The 20,250-nt window shown below is 42.1% G+C and overlaps 1 protein-coding gene across 3 annotated transcripts in view; it reads right to left on the bottom strand.

Moving 5' to 3' along the window:
- Window positions 1-20,250, bottom strand: part of FDXR (ferredoxin reductase) — a 103,964-nt gene that overhangs the window by 4,153 nt on the left and 79,561 nt on the right. For all 3 annotated transcript variants that reach the window (XM_040331287.1, XM_040331288.1, XM_040331289.1), the window contains 3 exons: window positions 14,285-14,484; window positions 9,527-9,698; window positions 9,269-9,442 (listed from right to left, as the gene is read on the bottom strand). In XM_040331287.1, the coding sequence (XP_040187221.1) occupies window positions 9,269-9,442; window positions 9,527-9,698; window positions 14,285-14,484 (546 nt within the window). The remainder of the gene's footprint in view (window positions 1-9,268; window positions 9,443-9,526; window positions 9,699-14,284; window positions 14,485-20,250) is intronic.

Raw genomic sequence — 20,250 nt, 5'->3', positions numbered from 1 at the left:
ATAAAAGGTAAAAAAACCTTCAGCCTTTACAACCACTTTAAAGCACATAGTTCTTGAGTGACCATAAGTGTTAACCACTTCAATACCCAGCCATAGTCAAATGACATCCACAGATGGGATCTCCCATCCTGGGTGGACGTCATATGACATCCTCGGCTTTCCGCTGCTACTGCGGGCCCGCAGAGCAATGATCGGGGATCCGGTGTGTCCCTCGGGACACAGCCGTACCCAGATGGGGGTATGGAAGTGGCGGTGGAGTGGAGGCAGCGGAGCTTTACCAGCTCCCATATGCCCCGGGGGCACGCATTGCGGCGATCGGGGCTGAGGCTTTTCCCATGGATACAGCCCAGCCCCGATCAGGGTAAAGAGCCAATAAATTGGCTCTTTACCACTTGACCGGCTGTGTCCAATCACAGCCGGTCATTAAATGTAAACAAAATACACCATTGTGTGTAATTTACTGTTGCCCGGTTCTCCTCTTCACACACCATTCCAGTGTGAGGAGGAGATCAGCTAACAGTGAGTTACACAACACTATATATGTACTACTGTGCCCAGATTGCCCCCCCCCCGAAATAAAGAATACCTGTCATTTAGTACCCGCCACCTCACCACCTGCCACCAGAGTACCTGCTCACCAGAGTGCCTGCCACCAGAGTACCTGCCATCAGAATACCCGCCACCAGAGTACCCACCACCTTTACCAGAGTACCTGCCAGAAACCTGTACCTGGTTGAGAAATGAGGTGTAATTTATGCTTGTAGAACGAATAGGAATTAGTTAGTAGATTTGGCGCCTACCTAACAACTATAATGTACTCATGCTAGTGTATTAAATTGGAATATAAATTATATAAATACAAATAATAAAAATAAAATAAAGTGATAAATTGCTATGCAATCATGCAGTGAATATAATGATTAAATTCAGGTGATGCGTGAAGTTAAATTAAATATGTGACAAATTAATAAAGAATTAATAAATAAATATTAATAGTGGGTTTAAATCAGTCCATGATAATTGAAGAAAAAAAAGGAGAAGAAAGTGCTTTGTGCTGAATCCAGAAAATCTTGGAGATTGTCTGGACGCTCCATTCATTGCATGATTGCATAGCAATTTATCACTTTATTTTATTTTTATTATTTTTATTTATATCATTTATATTCCAATTTAATACACTAGCATGAGTACATTATAGTTGTTAGGTAGGTGCCAAATCTACTAATTCCTATTCATTCATTAACCCATCTAGGTGGGATAACTAAAGTAGAGGCAGCCACCTAATTAACTGTTGTTCCCTTTCACTATCTGCCTTATATTTAATATTTTATCATTTTAAAGCGGTAGTTCACCCTCACCCACATGATTTTACCATCGAGACAGGCATTGTAGCGCGAGCTACAGTATGCCTGTCCCGATTTTTTTAACCCCGGACTCACCTTGTAATCGTACATTGTAGATTTCGGCTCCCGCGGGGAATGGGCGTGCCTATGGAGAGGGAGGATGATTGACGGCCGGCCCTGGCACGTCACTCTCCCCGAAGACAGCCGGAGTAGGTCTCGGCTCTTCACGGCGCCTGCGCACAGGCTATGCGCAGGTGCAGTGAAGAGTCAAGCCTATTTCGGCTATTTCCGGAGAAGCGTGACGCGCCAGAGCCGGCCGTCAATCATCCTCCGTCTCCATAGGCATGCCCATTCCCCGGTATCTTCGATGTACGACTACAAGGTGAGTACGGGGGTAAAAAAATCGGGACAGGCATACTGTAGCTCGCGCTACAATGCCTGATTTTATGGTAGTAGAAAAAAATAAAAATTCCGTTCATAGGGTGAACCCCCGCTTTAATCACATTTTTAAAATCGCATTTAATTGCATTCATCGCATTTGCAAATCTTATACTTTCCCTGCCACATTTTAACATATATTTTTAATTCTGTAGCGCGGGTTCATTTTTTCTTTTCATTTTATGCTTGTAGAACGCCTGACAGTGCTACTTCAATGTTGGGCCTCTGTACGTGGCCAGGCTGTGTAAAAGTCTCACACATGTGGTATCACCATACTCAGGAGGAGTTGCAGAATGTATTTTTGGGGTGTCAGTTTTGCCATGTTCATGCTATGTGTTGGAAATATCTTATATATGGACAACGTTGTATAAAAAAAAAAATGCGTTTTAATTTTTTTTCCACATATTCCAAAAACTTGAACCGTTCAAGAGACTCATTATGCCTCATATATTATACATTGGGGTGTTATCTTTCCAAAATGGGGTCATTTTGTGGGCGTTTCTATTGACCTGGTGCTCCAGGGCCTTCAAATTGTGATAGGTAGTCATCAAATGAGATGTGCAATTTATGCTCCTAGAAAGCCTGACGGTGCTACTTGGATGTTAGATCTCTGTATGTGGCCAGGTTGTGTAAAAGTCTCACACATGTGGTATCACTATACTCGGGAGGAGTAGCAGAATGTATTTTGAGGTGTCACTGCAAGTATGCATGTGCTGTGTAAGAGAAATAACTTGTTATTATGACAATTTTGTGAAAAAAATAAAAAAGATTTCCCAAGAATTGTGGGGAAAAATTACAACTTCAAAAAACTCACCATGCCTCTTACTAAATACCCTGGAATGTCTCCTTTCCAAAAAGGGGTAATTTGGGGGGTATTTGTACTTTCCTGGCTTGTTAGGGTCTCAAGAATTGAGATAGGCTTTCAGTACATCAGGTGTGATTAGATGTGATCATTTTCAATGATTTGCACCATAGCTTGTAGACTCTAACTTTCACAGAGACCAAATAATATACACTTTTTTTGGTTATTTTTGCTATAAATATGTAGCAGTATACATTCTGGCCCAAATTTATGAAGAAAAATGACTAAATTTGCAAAATTTTACACTAGAAACTAAAAAAAAAGTGCGTTTTTTCAAAAAATTCTCTTTTTTCGCTTATATTGCAAAAAATAAAAAAAAACAGCAGTGATTAAATACCACCAAAAGAAAGCTTCATTCGTGAAAAAAATGTATAAAAATTTGGTTTGGGTCCAGTGTAGCATGACTGAGTAATTGTCATTCAAAATATGAGAGTGCTGAAAGCTAAAAATTGGTCTGGGAAGGAAGGGTGTATAAAAGCCCTGTAGTGTAGTGGTTAAAGAGACAAAACATAGGGAAAGTGTGCATGTACCGAGAGATGTACTGAAGGTTTTGATTCCCCCCCATTTTGACCAGCCACACAAATAAATGAACCTACAATGGGTAAGGAAAATATTTAGACCCCCTTAAATTTTTCACTCTTTTCTTCATTTTTTTTCCCTCATTAATGTACACAGTACCCCATATTGAAAGAAAAACACAGAATTGTTGACATTTTTGCAGATGTATTAAAAAAAGAAAAACTAAAATATCACATGGTCTTAAGTATTCAGACCCTTTGCTCAGTGTTTAGTAGAATCGAATACAGCCATGAGTCTTTTTGGGAAAGATGCAACACGTTTTTCACACCTGGATTTGGGGATCCTCTGCCATTCCTCCTTGCAGATCCTCTCCAGTTCTGTCAGGTTGGATGGTAAACGTTGGTGGACAGCCATTTTTAGGTCTCTGCAGACACGCTCAATTGGGTTTAAGTCAGGGCTCTGGCTGGGCCATTCAAGAACAGTCACGGAGTTGTTGTGAAGCCACTCCTTTTTTATTTTAGCTGTGCGCTTAGGGTCATTGTCTTGTTGGAAGGTAAACCTTCGGCCCAGTCTGAGGTCCTGGGAGAAGGTTTTCGTCCAGGATATGCCTATACTTGGTCGCATTCATCTTTCCCTCTATTGCAACCAGTCGTCCTGTCCCTGCAGCTGAAGAACACCCCCACAGCATGATGCTGCCATCACCATGCTTCACTGTTGGGACTGTATTGGACGGGTGATGAGCAGTGCCTGGTTTTCTCCACACATACCACGTAGAATTAAGGCCAAAAAGTTCTATCTTGGTCTCATCAGACCAGAGAATCTTATTTCTCACCATCTTGGAGTCCTTCAGGTGTTTTTTGTTAGGAAACTCCATGCAGGCTTTCATGTGTCTTGCACTGAGGAGAGGCTTCCGTTGGGCCACTCTGCCATAAAGCCCTGACTGGTGGAGGGCTGCAGTGCAGTGATGGTCGACTTTCTACAACTTTCTCCCATCTCCCGACTACATCTCTGGAGCTCAGCCACAGTGATCTTTGGGTTCTTCTTTACCTCTCTCACCAAGGCTCTTCTCCCCCCCCCCCCGATAGCTCAGTTTGGCCGGTCGGCCAGCTCTAGGAAGGGTTCTGGTCGTCTCAAACGTCTTCCATTTAAGGATTATGGAAGCCACTGTGCTCTTAGGAACCTTAAGTGCGGCAGAATTTTGTTTGTAACCTTGGCCAGATCTGTGCCTTGCCACAATTCTGTCTCTAAGCTCTTCAGGCAGTTCCTTTGGCCTCATGATTCTCATTTGCTCCGACATGCACTGTGAGCTGTAAGGTCTTATATAGACAGGTGTGTGGCTTTCCTAATCAAGTCCAATCAGTATAATCAAACCCAGCTGGACTCAAATGAAGGCGTAGAACTATCTCAAGGATGATCAAAAGAAATGGACGGCACCTGAGTTAAATATATGAGTGTCACAGCAAAGGGTCTGAATACTTAGGACCATGTGATAATTCAGATTTTCTTTTTAACCACTTCCCGACCTCCTCATGTACATTTACGTCGGCAGAATGGCACGGACAGGCACAGTCACGTACCTGTACGTCCTCTGCTAGACGTGGGTGGGGGGTCCGATCGGGACCCCCCCCCGGTACATGCGGAGGTCGGGTCCGCTCGGGGAGCGATCCGGGACGACGGCGCGGCTATTTGTTTATAGTCGCTCCGTCGCGATCGCTCCCTGGAGCTGAAGAACGGGGAGAGCCGTGTGTAAACACGGCTTCACTGTGTCGGCGCATCGATCGCGTCATTCCCTTTATAGGGAAGACCCGATCGATGACATCATTCCTACAGCCACACCCCCCTACACTAGTAAACACACACACAGTAAACCTTAACTCCTACAGCGCCCCCTGTGGTTAACTCCCAAACTGCAACTGTCATTTTCACAATAAAGAATGCAATTTAAATGCATTTTTTGCTGTGAAAATGACAATTGTCCCAAAAATGTGTCAAAATTGTCTGAAGTGTCCGCCATAATGTCGCAGTCACGAAAAAAAAAATCGCTGATCGCCGCCATTAGTAGTAAAAAAAAATTAAAAAAATTAAAATGCAAAAAAACTATCCCCTATTTTGTAAACGCTATAAATTTTGCGCAAACCAACCGATAAACGATTATTGCGATTTTTTTTACCAAAAATAGGTAGAAGAATACGTATCAGCCTAAACTGAGGGAATTTTTTTTTTTTTTATATATATGTTTTTGGGGGGATATTTATTATAGCAAAAAGTAAAAAATATTGCATTTTTTTCAAAATTGTCGCTCTATTTTTGTTTATAGCGCAAAAAATAAAAACCGCAGAGGTGATCAAATACCACCAAAAGAAAGCTCTATTTGTGGGGAAAAAAGGACGCCAATTTTGTTTGGGAGCCACGTCGCACGGCCGCGCAATTGTCTGTTAAAGCGACGCAGTCCCGAACTGTAAAAACCCCTTGGGTCTTTAGGCAGCAATATGGTCCGGGGCTTAAGTGGTTAAATAAATATGCAAAAATTTCAACAATTCTGTGTTTTTCTGTCAATATGGGGTGCTGCGTGTACATTGAGGAAAATGTTTACTTAAATGATTTTAGCAAATGGCTGCAATATAAAGCTCCATGCACACTGAAGCTGATAAACTGCAGTTTATTGGCGTTTTGGCTTTTTTTTTTTTTAAAGCCCATAAACTGAATTCTATGTTAGCCTATGTGCTCATGCACACCTGGGCGTTTAGTGTTAATCAGCTTTAGAGTTTATTGGCTTTTTTCTGAACGCCTGAAATTTGCGTTCAAAGTGCCCTTTATTTATCCATTTAAAAAAACAAAAAAAAAAACACCTACACTGAAAAACGCTGATTAAAGCTATTGCAAAAACGCTAAAAAATGTTGAAAGGCTCCCTGCAAAGCTACTGGCATTTTTATACCTTTTTTAGCTTCAGTGTGCATGGAGCCTAACAAAGAGTGAAAATTTTAAGGGGGGTCTAAATACATTCCGTACCCACTGTATATTCAAAAGTTTATTTTTGTTTTTTTACTTACGAATAGAGTGGTAAGGGGTTAGAATCCCTGAGAACTGTTCTTGCAGTCTGGGTCTTTGCTGGGGACAGTGACCAGCTCTGTGTGTCCTGGTTTCACAGAGACTGATAGCGATATATAATCCAAACTTTTACCGTTGTCACCAGGACAATTTCAGGTTCTGTTTCTTTAAATAATGCTGCAAATACTAAGAAAAATGTATCCTAAAAAAAATCCAGTAAACTCCTAACATCCTGTGTGTTCTGTGTTCCAGAAGAGGAAACCAAACAGGCTTTATAACAATGCTTGGGAAATCAGTGCAGCAGAGGCTCTGCATTGTCAGCTCAAATAGAAATTTAGGCACAAGCTAGATTTCTAGCAGATTAACAGCATTTTGCTGTACTTGCATTGTTTTTAACCACTTAAGACCCGGACCTTTATGCAGGTAAAAGGACCTGGCCAGTTTTTGCGATTCGGCACTACGTCGCTTTAACCGACAATTGCGCGGTCGTGCGATGTGGCTCCCAAAATTGGCATCCTTTTTTTCCCCACAAATAGAGCTTTTTGGTGGCATTTGATCACCTCTGCGGTTTTTATTTTTTGCGCTATAAACAAAAATAGAGCGACAATTTTGAAAAAAATTCAATATTTTTTACTTTTTGCTATAATAAATATCCCCCAAAAAGATATATAAAAAACAATTTTTTCCTCAGTTTAGGCCGATACGTATTCTTCTACCTATTTTTGGTTAAAAAAAAAAAAAAAAAAAAAAAACGCAATAAGCGTTTATCAATTGGTTTGCGCAAAATTTATAGCGCTTACAAAATAGGAAATAATTTTAGTTTTATTGCATTTTTATTTTTTAACAACCAACGGCGGCGATCAGCGATTTTTTTCGTGACTGCGACATTATGGCGGACACATCGGACAATTTTGACACATTTTTGGGACCATTGTCATTTTCACAGCAAAAAAAAAATGCTATAAAAATGCATTGTTTACTGTGAAAATGACAATTGCAGTTTGGAAGTTAACCACTAGGGGGCGCTGTAGGGGTTGTGTGTACTCATATGTTTTTCTAACTGTAGGGGGGCGGGGCTGGACATGTGACATCATTGATCGTGTTTCCCTATATTAGGGAACACACGATCAATGAAGCTGTCACTGTGAAGAACGGGGAAGCTCCCCGTTCTTCAGCTCCGGGGACCGATCGCAAGACTCCGGCGGCGATTGGGGCCGCGGGTCCCGTGGCCACGGAGCTTCGGACCGGGGTCGCATGCCCACGACTGGGCACTTAAAGACGACGTACAGGTACGTGCTTGTGCCCAGCCGTGCCATTCTGCCGACGTATATCTGCAGGAGCCTAATGCTGATATACGTCGACAGAATGGCACGGCTGGGCACAGACGTATATATACACGTCCTCTTTAAGAGCCCAGCGGTGGGTCGCGAGCGTGTCGCCGGCGGCGCGCTCACGACCCGGTCCAAAGCTCCGTGACCGCGTTTGCGGGACCCGATCACCGCCGGTGTCCCGTGATCGGGTCACCGGAGCTGAAGAACGGGGAGAGGCGAGTGTAAAACACACCTTCCCCGTTCTTCTTTGTGGCAGTGTCACTGATCGTCTGTTCCCTGTTATAGGGGACGACGATCAGTGACGTCACACCTACAGCCACACCCCTACAGTAATCACTCCCTTAGGGTACACTTAACCCCTTAGCGCCCCCTAGTGGTTAACCCCTTCACTGCCATTTTCACAGTAATCAGTGCATTTTTAGAGCACTTTTCGCTGTGAAAATAACAATGGTCCCAAAAATGTGTCAAAAGTGTCCGCCATAATGTCGCAGTCACAAAACGCTGTTTGTTGCCATTACTAGCAAAAAAAATATATTTTTTATAAAAATGCCATAAAAACTATCCCCTACTTTGGAAACGCTATACATTTTGCGCAAACCAATCGATAAAATGCTTATTGCGATTTATTTTACTAAAAATAGGTAGAAAAATACATATCGGCCTAAACTGAGGGAAAAAAAAATGTATATCTTTTTTGGGGATATTTATTATAGCAAAAAGTTAAAAAAATATAAAAAAAAACTCAATTGTTGGCTCTATTTTTGTTTATAGCGAAAAAAAAAAAAAACTGCAGCGGTGATCAAATACCACTAAAAGAAAGCTCTATTTGTGGGAAAAAAAGGACGCCAATTTTGTTTGGGAGCCACGTCGCACAACCGCGCAATTGTCAGTTAAAGCATCAGTGTCGAATCGCAAATAGGGGCAAGGTCCTTAACCTGCATAATGGTCCGGGTCTTAAGTGGTTAAAGAGACAACACATAGGGAAAATGTGCATGTATTGGAAAGATGCACCAAATAGGTTTCTGTTTTTTTCCCCCCATTTTGACTAGACACACACGTAAAGTATACAGTATGTATAGTGCCTGTGAACAGAATGGTGAAGGGTTACAACCCCTGAATGTTTTTCTTGCTATCCAAGTTTCTGCTGGGGAGATTCACCTTCTCTGTGTGTCCCAATGTCACAGAGATCAAAGGTGATGGGAAATCCCAAATTTTACAGTGGTCACAGGAGAAGAGGCAATGGGAAACCTTCCAATGTTCTAGGAGACAATTTTGTAGAGATTTCCCCTCACTTCCTTTTGCATTTCTAAAACAAAAAGTGAAGGGAAATCTCTCCAAAGGGATACAGACAACACAAGTAACCCCTTTTACTTCCCCATTACATTTTTTTTTTTAAAGTTTCGGCTAAACATACACCTTACATATGAACATGGGCAAAGCACAGATTCAGTAAAGTATATCTGCTATGAGACCAATATGGAGGGCACAATTGCTCACCTCCTTCTGAAAATGATATATGCCTTACTGCGTCTGGCTTTAATACTTCAGGGAGGGAAGTGAAAGGAAAAAAAATACAACAACAGGCGTTCTAACCATCCTTACACTATCAAAGACTAAATACGTTTTGGCTTTAAATACTGTACACTTTGAGAAAATAAATTGGTGATACACTAGCATTATTTGTGAGCCACACTCATAAGCATGGTTTTACATTCCCCCCACATACCTCTGAGAAGAAGCAGCTCACGGATCGCTGAGGCTCCAGGTCGGATCTCCGAGTAGTTCAAAGCACCCGATTTTGTGTCCTCCAACAAGGATTGCGCTGTGTCAAAACTGTCTGTCATTGTTGTAGCGATGACACCGGTTGGCCCTCTCTTCACCCAGCCACTGCAGTAAAGTCCTGCCAAAATAGATCATGTGACCAGCTGAAACACCTGTCACTAAGGTACCATAAGGGACGGCATGATGCTTAGAATGCACTAACCTGGAGCACCGTGCACTCTGCCCATGCTGTTTGGGATAATGCCATTCTTGTTTAGGAATGGTACACTTGGTGAGATGGGAACACTTCTGTATCCAATGCTGCTAAAAATTAATCCACAAGATATATCCTCTGTTTCGCCTGTAGGAACAGCAACTGCGTTCTCCCCATTACCCTAAGGAACACAAAATTAAAAAAGTTAAAAAGTGATAGAAAGGCAATTTATTTTGCTAAATGAGCTAACTGCAGAACCTACACAAGGTCTAACGTTTTTATCATTTTCATCCTCTGAGCTTCTTCATACTGCCACATTCCAGCTATGTGGGTGCCCCCTGTGCCTACCAGGATCTACGGAATCCCACCAGAGTCACCACTATGTGCACACTCCCATTTAGAAGAAGCGGAACCTTAAAGTGCAAGTTCACCTTTTTAGAAAAAAATTTAACACCCCCCACCAAGTCCCCATTGTAATTTCCTTCATAGGTGAAGAGCTGTCATTGCCGACAGCTGATTTAAGGGTCCGGGGATTTGAAATCCCTACTCTTCTTTTTTCTCTGTAGTGCCTTAGGGGCGGATGAGAGCAATTCTCTGTGCCAGCACTGACCAAATCACAATTGCTCTGATCTGTCCTGGAAGCCCTACAAAACAGAAGTTAGAGAAGAGCGGGGATCTTAAATCCCCGAACTGCTGCACTGGCTGTGTGGGCCCTGACAGCTCATCACACATGGAGGCAACTACAGTAGGGAGTGAGGACTGGGGGTTGGGGAGGGTGTAGGGTGTTAATTCATCCTTTCTGAAAAAAAGGTGAAATAACTCTTTATGTGCAGGCACTCCTGAGGAGGGACACATAGCCAAAGTTATGCTGACTCAGGAGCTGCTGGCAATCACCGCTGTGAAGGAGGCGAGAGGTGTAGCTTTGGCTCACTGTGTCCTTCCTGCTCTAAGTGTGTGTGTGTCACACGCCTGACACCATCTGACACCAAATAAGTTTATCTTGGTCTTATCAGACCACAGGACATGGTTCCAGTAATCCATGTCCTTAGTCTGCTTGTCTTCAGCAAACTGTTTGCAGGCTTTATCGTGCATAATATTTAGAAGAGGCTTCCTTCTGGGACGACAGCCATGCAGACCAATTTGATGCGATGTGCAGCGTATGTTCCGAGTACCGACAGACTGACCACCCACCCCTTCAACCTCTGCAGCAATGCTGGCAGCACTCATACTTCTATTTCCCAAAGAAAACCCTCTGAATATGACGCTGAACATGTGCACCTTCTTTGGTCGACCATGGCGAGGCCTGCTGCAGCTCAGTTTTAGGCTTGGTTCACATATGAGCCACATCCGTCCCATAGCAGGGGTCCGGTGCACGCTGGTCTACTGTTTCAGGTCCGATTTCAGCCTGAATTTTGCCGTCCTGCAAGGAGCAATGCCCACACCGGCACCAATCTGCACCTGTACATTGATGGCCGGGGCCCGCCGATGTCACACGTTTCTATGACATTGGCGGCCCCAACACTGCAGTGTCCTCCATTGCTTGGTGACCGTTGGCGCACTTCGCATGCACGGTCGGCGATCGCTACCACGACCTGTCTTGCAATGATCGAGTCCTGCACTGGCGCCGATCTACAATTAGTTTATTTTTATTTACTTTTATACTTTATATTATGAATTATGCATTTTTAAATTTAACCTATCTCCAAGTATATCATGAGAATAAACTTCTCATGATATACTTAAGAGATACATTTTAAATTAATAAATACATAAATTCATAATAATATAAAGTATAAAAAGATAAAAATAAATACTTAGAAATATTTTAACCAAATCCCAAATTTTTTTAAATTTAAATTGGGAATCCTATATATTGCTTTTTGTTTGAAATAATTAAGCAATATATACTACATTTAAAATCAACTTCGTTCCAGTCTAATTTTCATATAGAACTATAGGTCTGGTTTGGTAGTTTTATATATTTTTTCAGAAAAATCAACCTGTAAGTTAAACTAGTACTACTATTATATATTTTTGTAGCATTGGCGGATACGTGGCTCCACGGCGGGCAAATCCTCGCCCACTTGTGTGAGATCGCACAACACTCGCAGGTATATATATATATATATATATATATATATATATATATATATATATATATATATATATATATATATATATATATATATATATATATATATAAATAAATAAATAAATAATGTGCAATATATGATTTAATGCCAACTAAAAATTATATTTACTATACTACATAATAGGCATATCTCTCCTTAGAAAATTATACAATTATTATTTTCCTTTGATAACAATTACAGGGTTGCTCGCAACTTTTTGGCACCAGTGGGTTCTTTTGGCTCGACCCTCCCGGGATTGCGTTTGCGGTGTGGGAACTTTTACCAACCTTTTTTGGCCTTTGTGGTCCTGTACCAAATGCCCTCCCGAGGGCATACCACCTCTTGGACTTCTGGTGGAGAATTGAGAGTATACTCCGCTCTCATATGTTTTTATTCTAAAGTGCTACATCAACTCAACATATGCAAGTGAAGGAAACCTATCAAATTCAATGTATATCCATAAATGGTATTGGAATGTTATATTTAACTGTATTTACTCTTTTCAACATTTTTTACTCTTAGAACACACAATATTCTTGCTTAATTATACCCTGAAGAAGGAGATACTGATGCACTCTGAAACGCACCGGGTACAAGAATTTATTAAAAAATAATTTAAAATCAATATGATGATGTTGATAACGTTGTAAATATGCTTGAGCATGTTACCGTATATACTCGAGTATAAGCCGAGTTTTACAGCACAATTTGTTGTGCTGAAAATGCCCCCCTCAGCTTATACACGGTACCGGCCGGCCGTAGGCACACATGTAGCCCCATTTCTCCTCTACAAGTGTGCAAAGTTTATTGTCCGGGGGACATACGACTGGGGAGCACCGATTTTTCAAAACCAGATATCCCTTCCATAGACTCCCATATTAAACGTCAGTCTAGTCATGGGCACAGTGAGGCATGCAGATGCACACCCTAGGCTTATACTCGAGTCAATAGGTTTTCCCAGTTTTTTTGTGGTAAAATTAGGTGCCTTGGCTTATATTCGGGTCGGCTTATACTCTAGTATATACGGTATGTATTCGCATATCTATGCGTTTTATACAAACCATTATTTATGAGACAAACATTTAACACATACATTTTTACTTCACATACGTTTTAAGAAATTTGTGCCTTAAAAGTTCACTACAAGGGGATTTTGTTTCTATATCTATCTATCTATGATTTTTTTTTTTCTTGAGTCTTTTGGTGGGATTTGTGATGTCAAACCTGTCTAGGGGTGGGAGGAGTTTTGGTTTTCTCCTTTTTTGATTAGTTGATGGTTATTTTAAATAATTTTCACCGTTACCCCGCGGTTATCACATGCCTGACGAAGGGGTCCTGCGTGACTCCGAACCGTTGCATTCTTTATGTTGTGATCATGCAATAAATTACCTATTTGGACGCTACTTTTTTTTCGATCCATGGTGCGCTGGCAAATATCTATTTTTTAACACCAAATTTAACACACCTGCTCCCCATTCACACCTGGGATCTTACAACACCAATGAGTCACATGACACCGGGGAGGGAAAATGGCTTATTGGGCCCACTTTAGGAATTTTGCACTTAGGGGTGTACTCACTTTTGTTGCCAGCAGTTTAGACATGAAAAGATATAATAAAATATTTTACAAAAAAAGTGAGGGGTGTAACTGGAGTCGCGCAGCTAAGCAAGGGGGCAGTATGAAGGAGAAATATTATAACAGAAATAGCAAGTCATTAAGGGGAAAAAATAATCTATGGCTGTTTGTGTTTCTTCTGGGGTATGACCCCCTGCCTCTGTGTGGACACCAGAACAGGGGAATGAGGGGAAATCCCAACAGAAACACAGTAATAAAAAATAAAATTAAAATAAAACCTGACAATAAGCATTCTCTACTTATAAGGTTTTGGTCTGACCAGTGTACTCTTGCGACAGGAGGAAGAGGCAGAGCCGGGCACAGTGCAGGTGATTGCCGTTTGGTTGAACATAACATACCTGCTGGTGGAGAGTGCATCTTCCAGGACATACACAGATATATATTCCAGACCCTTTATTTCCAGTCTTGTGGTGAGTGCATCCCCAAAAGGGGAGTTAACATCCCCCCCACGTGGTGAACGCCCCCCTTGGTGAAAGGAGCACTTGATTAAGAATTTTCTGCTGTGTACTTTTCCATCTGCACTATTATCGATTTCCTATATTCACTTGGCATATAGAAGAGTTTCAAACGCCTGTTTGAAAGTAGCGCTGCTACAGTTTTACATAAGACTTTGGGACTTTTAGTTTTAAATGTTTTTGTTTCATTGTTTACTTAATTACTCTTGCGACAGGCATGCACTTTTGGCAAGAAGTAACCTTTCATGTTTTTCCTCTAATTTACGGATGTGGCGCTGTGAGCGCTTCCTGTTCATTTTTTCCAGGCATGCACTTTGCTCACCTAGACATACTCAGTGGCCCTGGACACAGAAGGCACATGTAGAGGACTCGTCTTCCCTGTACGTGTGTCAGGCTGTCATTGATCGGGCTGTTGACTGTACAGCACAGAAATATGTTGAATTCTGTCAGTGTACGGCCCTCTGTGCCCGTGTGAAAAAGCCCCATATAAAAGGCACCTTACAATAGTATGCAGACCGGATTACATTAAAGCAATTGTCCATACCTCAAGTCTTGTGACAGACAGCCGAATACCGGCAGCTTTTTTTCCATCTTCACTAGGCAAAACAGCCACAGGACTCCGGAGGAAGCGCAGGCCCCATTCTCGATCACTTTGGGATCTTCGGATAGCCTCTTTCTCTACAGGTTTCTCCAATACAGTCTTCATTAGGAGTTCCGTAAGTCGTTTTCTGGGCCGAAGAAGATCTAAGTTAGGCAAGGTTGACAGGTATGGAATGTTATCAGGACATGATGCAACAGAGGTATAGCTCACCATACACTGTGGTTATTGTCATCAATTTAACAGCCTCTACCAAGTGATACAAACTCATTTGCAATCAAAGTCCTTTGGCATCAGATATCGATTTTCCATAGACATGGTTCGACAATTATGGTGTAAAGGAATTCTAGTGGCTTGTACAGAACCCGACATCAAGCCTTTAGGTTGAATTAAAATACTGGAGAATATATTTGTTCCTCCAGCCCTTTGTGGCTTGTACACCGTCCTTTTTAAAAGACACCAAACAAGTGTTATGGGATGTAACAGTCAATTCCTCCACCTTTCTTGTTACGGAGGATGTAGCATCCCTTTATAGCAATATAAGCTACAGATATGGGATGGAGGCAGTGTCTTCTTATTTAAAACAAAGCAGAGAATATTCCAAATATCCAGAAGGAATTTATTTTAAAGTTACTAGACTTTACAATGAAGCACAACTTTTGGTTTAACCAATCTTTTTACCTACAGACCCAAGGTGTAGTTATGGGGGCCAAATTTGCCCCCAGCCTGGCCAATGTGTTTATGGCCAGGTGGGGGAAAGATACTATTTACTCTAGGGAATGACCCTAATGGGCATTCTATAGACAGTATATAGATGACGTCTTGTTTTTTTGACAGGGCGATGAGTCCCTGATTAATTTCATGTGGACATTGAACTATACTACTTTTAACATCAGTCTGACACTTGCATACAGTAAATATTAGGCTTCATGTACACGGGACGTTGTTTAACCTTTAACTTGGCAGCTAGAAAAATCATAATATCTAGAAACTGGCATCTAAAAACGTCAGTTTTGCCACGTTTACATGCCACGTTTGTAATTAAATTTTTTTTTCCCTTTTAATTATTTTTGTTAAAATGAAAAACGTCTAAGCGAAACGCTGCTAAACGCGAGTCACTGTGTTTAGCAGCATTTACAGGCTGTTAGAGGCATTTGGCATTGCAAATGCCTCTGAACCAATTTTTTTTTGTGTTGCAAAAAAAATGCTTTGAAACTCAACTGCCTAGAAACGTCTATAAACGATCCTGTGTACATGTACTGATAATATAACAGAGTCCAGGGGCAGCGAAAGAAAACAAAAAAAAAAACGCCCAACTACTCCTAAACGTCAGTTTACCAGCAGCAGTGTACATGAGGCCTAAAAAGTCATCACACCTCTGTTGGTGTCAGGTTTCTGTGATGTAAAAAAATTAGACCAAGATAAATAATTTCGGGGGTACAAATAAAAAAAAAAATAATCTGGTTGCATAAGTGTGCACACCCTTATATAGCTGGGGATATAGCTGTGTTCAGAATTAAAGCAATCACATTTAAACTCATGTTAAATAGGAGTCAGATATTAAAAAGGTATCAGTCAGGAGGGTACAAAAGAATTTCCAAGGCATTAGATATAGTGTAGCACTAAATGTCCAAGTCAAAAAATTGCAACAACAACCTGTTCCGGGAGGCCTGTACCAAACACAAACTGTCGGACCGGTGCGGCCCATTGACCCCCCTCAGACTGAACCCTGACTTCCCCCCCGGGCATGCACCCTGCCTTTCTGTCGGACGGTTGGCCACACGCGACGGTTCGGGCGGGTCAATTCTTTGCCTCAGGCAGGCTCCTGCTTCAGGCGGAATTGCCCGCTAAAATTGACAAAGACGACTTCCCATTCTGGACCTACCTACAAATTCGGCACTTCTTGGACAGGACGGCCCCGAGCCCCCAATGGTCTAGACCCTGCTCCCCTTTCGAGAACCTCTGCTCCACTAAGGAACCTCAGAGACACCTTATCTCCATTATATATACGGCCTATTGTTCTCCACGCACTCCTCCAAAATTCACTGGGCCAATCAACATTGGGAGAGTGATCTTGCACTTGACCTCACGGAGGCAGAATGGGAATCGGTCTACAGGCTGGCCCACAAGGGTTCGGTCAACGTCCAAACACAAGATGCATACAAGCTCCTCTCCTGTTGGTACAAGACCCGGCTCAAATGACACAGAATTGACCCCACGCTCCCGAAGATCTGTTGGAGATGCCATCGGGAGACAGGCTCATTTCTCCACATGTGGTGGACTTGCCCATCGCTCAAATCCTACTGGACGGAGGTCCACAAGCTCATTACATGTGTAACAACCGATGCCTTAGAATTCACACCTGCGCAATACCTCCTTCATCACGCCCAGACGCTCCCGAGGGGATATAATCGATCGCTAGCTATGCACATGGTGAATGCTGCACGGATGTGCATCCCAATTAAATGGCTATCCCCACAACCCCCTTCTATAGCCGACTGGTTCCAGCGAATTCAAAAGACGATGGAGATGGAGGATCTAATCCATCAAGCCAATGACAATCCTGCACGATTCAACGAGACGTGTGCCTGTTGGATACACTTCACCTCGACTGACGATTACACGACTGCTAGACCCTGATGACTCTGACCCGGAAACCCCACCTCCCATTCCCCTGCCGAGCTGTGGCGGACTGCCAGTTCCCTCCATTCCCCCCCCCCCCAATGTCTCCCCTCCCCCTGCCCTATTCCCCCCCTCCCCCTGCCCTATTCCCCCCCCCTTATTTTTCAAGTACGTTTGTGCCCTTTCCTGCTCACGGGGAAGTCTTTGTGCTGAATGGTACTGACATTAGAGCTAGGAAGCGGCTAGGGCGACCTGCCTAGAGAACCACTATGCAGACAGGTAGCCATCTGTTGTTAGTTTTACACCGCTCTCCCCGTAGGGCCCTGGTGCTTTTTGGGGGAAGTACTCCTCTCTCTCTCCCTGGTTATGCTATCCATTGCATTGGATCTACTGCGGTAACGGTGCACGAGGCTTATCATCGCTTCCGGCCGTGACCCACACTTACAGGATTTAATGAAAGCTTGTTGTTGCTTATTAGGATGGTTACTGCCTGCGACTAATGTAAAGCAGCTCGCAGATGTTTATCCTTATACCTGCTGTGCTGCGCGTAGCGGCTGCGCCCGTATATACTCGCACTATATGTCTGTTAACACTACTAAGTCGACCATTGTGCCATTTGTCTTGTAACATGATTGTAACTGCTGAAGAGTTAATAAACATTTAAAAAAAAAAAAAAAAAAAAACCCGACTATGACAATTGAACTTTGGGTATGAAACCCTGAGTGGTAATATTTACTGTGAATGTGAAAATATCAAATTGTATTGCAGACCAAAAACAAAACATATTAGTGTTCTTTAAAGTCCATATAGAAAACAATTAATAGTCCATGGTGTATCTACACAAAGGGAGATGTGAAAAACACTGGAAACTTCAAAGACATTGTGCTGACATCCAAGAGATGAACGCAGACTGATGTAAAGTAAGGTGACCGACCCACCTACAGAAATGCAGGCTTACCCGATAGTTTGAACTCAAGGGAACATATGTTCAGTGAGTCAAAACAGGCTTGTGTTGTCAATCGACAAGCAGAGTAGACTTTGGAATCCTCAGTGGCTAGACCGTATGTCATACAGATACATGCATTTCTATCGGTGGTGGGTCGCCTCACTTGTAACATCAGTCTGCGTTCGTCACCTGGATGTCAGCACAATGTCTTTGAAGTTTGCAGCATTTTTCACATCTCCCTTTGTGTAGATACACAATTGTAGATACACAATTAATACACTTAATTGTTTTCTATATGAACTTTAAAGAACACTAATATACGTTTTGTTTTTGGTCTGCAATATAATATGATGTTGTTTTCACATCTATTAGTAAATACAGTGAAACCTTGGTTTACAAGCAACGTTGTTTACCAATTGCCTTGATATGAGCATTTTTTTTTGGTATGTAAAAAAAATAAAAGAAATAAGAATTACACACACAATGTGAATGAGTCTGCTGCTCATCCATGTAAAGCCGCTGTGTATATGTACAGTGAAGCCGCTGTTGTACAGTATACAGTACAGTTTGCATGTGGCCAGAGATTTGAGGGCGATGGTGGCTCCCAGCACTTCCTGGAGACACTTAGACACTTCCAACAGGGGCGGGCTTACCCAGAAGTGATGTGAACAGCTTCCCAAGTTCTCTAGGAAGTGATGTGAGCTGAACCTGTGGCCACATACAGAATTGTACTGTACACCAGCGGCTTTACTGAACATACAGTACTGTATACAGAGCAGCTTTAAAATAGATAAGCACCAACCTCTGGCCACAACTGTATTTTGCAACATTAATGCATGGTTCACACTGGTACGATTTGAGATGTCAAAACGCATCTCAAATCGGCGGCATTTGGCAGCAATGGCACCTTCCTAAATCGGTGCAACGCCACGCATCTGCGCCAATTTCAAAAAGTAGTTCCTGTACTACTTTTTGCGATTTCGGGCCATGATTTACATTGACATCTGTGCAGAAACCTGCACAGATGTCTCTGAAATCGCGTCCGAAATCGGGACTGACAAGCGGGAGAGAAATCGTGCGGCTTCACTCCCGCAGCCCAGTGTGAACCTGGGCTAAAGAAGCTGCAGGAATATCTGGCAAGTACTGGCTGTGTGGTACATGTGACAACAATCTCCCGTATTCTTCTTATGTCTGGGCTATGGGGTAGAGTGGCAAGACAGAAGCCTTTTCTTACCAAGAAAAACATTCAAACCCAGCTAAATATTTTGCAAAAAACACATCTGAAGTCTCCCAAAAGCATGTGGGAAAATGTGTTCTGGTCCGATGAAACCAAGGTTGAACTTTTTGGCCATTATTCCAAAAAATATGTTTGGCACAAAAACACTGCATTTTACCAAAAGAACACCATACCAACTGTGAAGCATGGTGGTGACCGCATCATACTTTGGGGCGTTTTTCTTTAGCTGGAACAGGGGCCTTAGTCAAGGTAGAGGGAATTATGAATAGTTCCAAATAGCAGTAAATATTTTCACAAAACCTTCAGGCTTCTGCTAGAAAGCTGAACATGAAGGACTTTCAGCATGACAACCCAAAGCATACATCCAAATCAACAAAGGAATGACTTCACCGAAAGAAGATTCACGTTTTGGAATGGCCTAGACCTGAATCCCATTGAATATCTATGGGATGATCTGAAGAGGGCTGTGCACAGGAGATGACCTCACAATCCAACAGATTTGGAGTGTTTTTACAAAGAAGAGTGGGCATATTGCCAAGTCAAGATGTGCCATGCGGATAGACTCATACCCAAAAAGACTGAGCACTGTAATAAAATCAAAAGGTGCTTCAACAAAGTATTAGTTTAACCACCTCAGCCCGGGAGGCCATGACCAGGCTATTTTTTCCGATACGGCACTGCGTCGCTTTAACTGACAATAGCACGGATATGCGACAATGGAACCCAAACAAAATTGATGTCATTTTTTTCCCCACAAATAGAGCTTTATTTTGGTGGTATTTGATCACTGCTTTAGGTTTTTAGTTTTTGCGCTATAAACAAAAAAAATAGCGACAATTTTGAAAAAAAAAAATTATAAAAAAGCCAAAACACATTATTTACTTTCTGCTATAATAAAGAATATCCCCAAAATGTAAAAAAAATGCTTCATCAGTTTAGGTCGATATGAATTCTACCTATTTTTGTCAAACAAAATAAAAAAAAAAAAAATCACAATAAGCATATATTGATTGGTTTGGGCAAAAGTTATAGGGCCAGATTCTCAGAAGTTACGACGGTGTATCTCAGGAAACACCGTCGTATCTGTTTTTTTGACCCGGGTATCTA

This window comes from Rana temporaria, chromosome 12, assembly GCF_905171775.1.
Source record: "Rana temporaria chromosome 12, aRanTem1.1, whole genome shotgun sequence".
Taxonomy (NCBI): Eukaryota; Metazoa; Chordata; class Amphibia; order Anura; family Ranidae; genus Rana; species Rana temporaria.
This window is presented reverse-complemented; position numbering and strand designations above follow the sequence as displayed.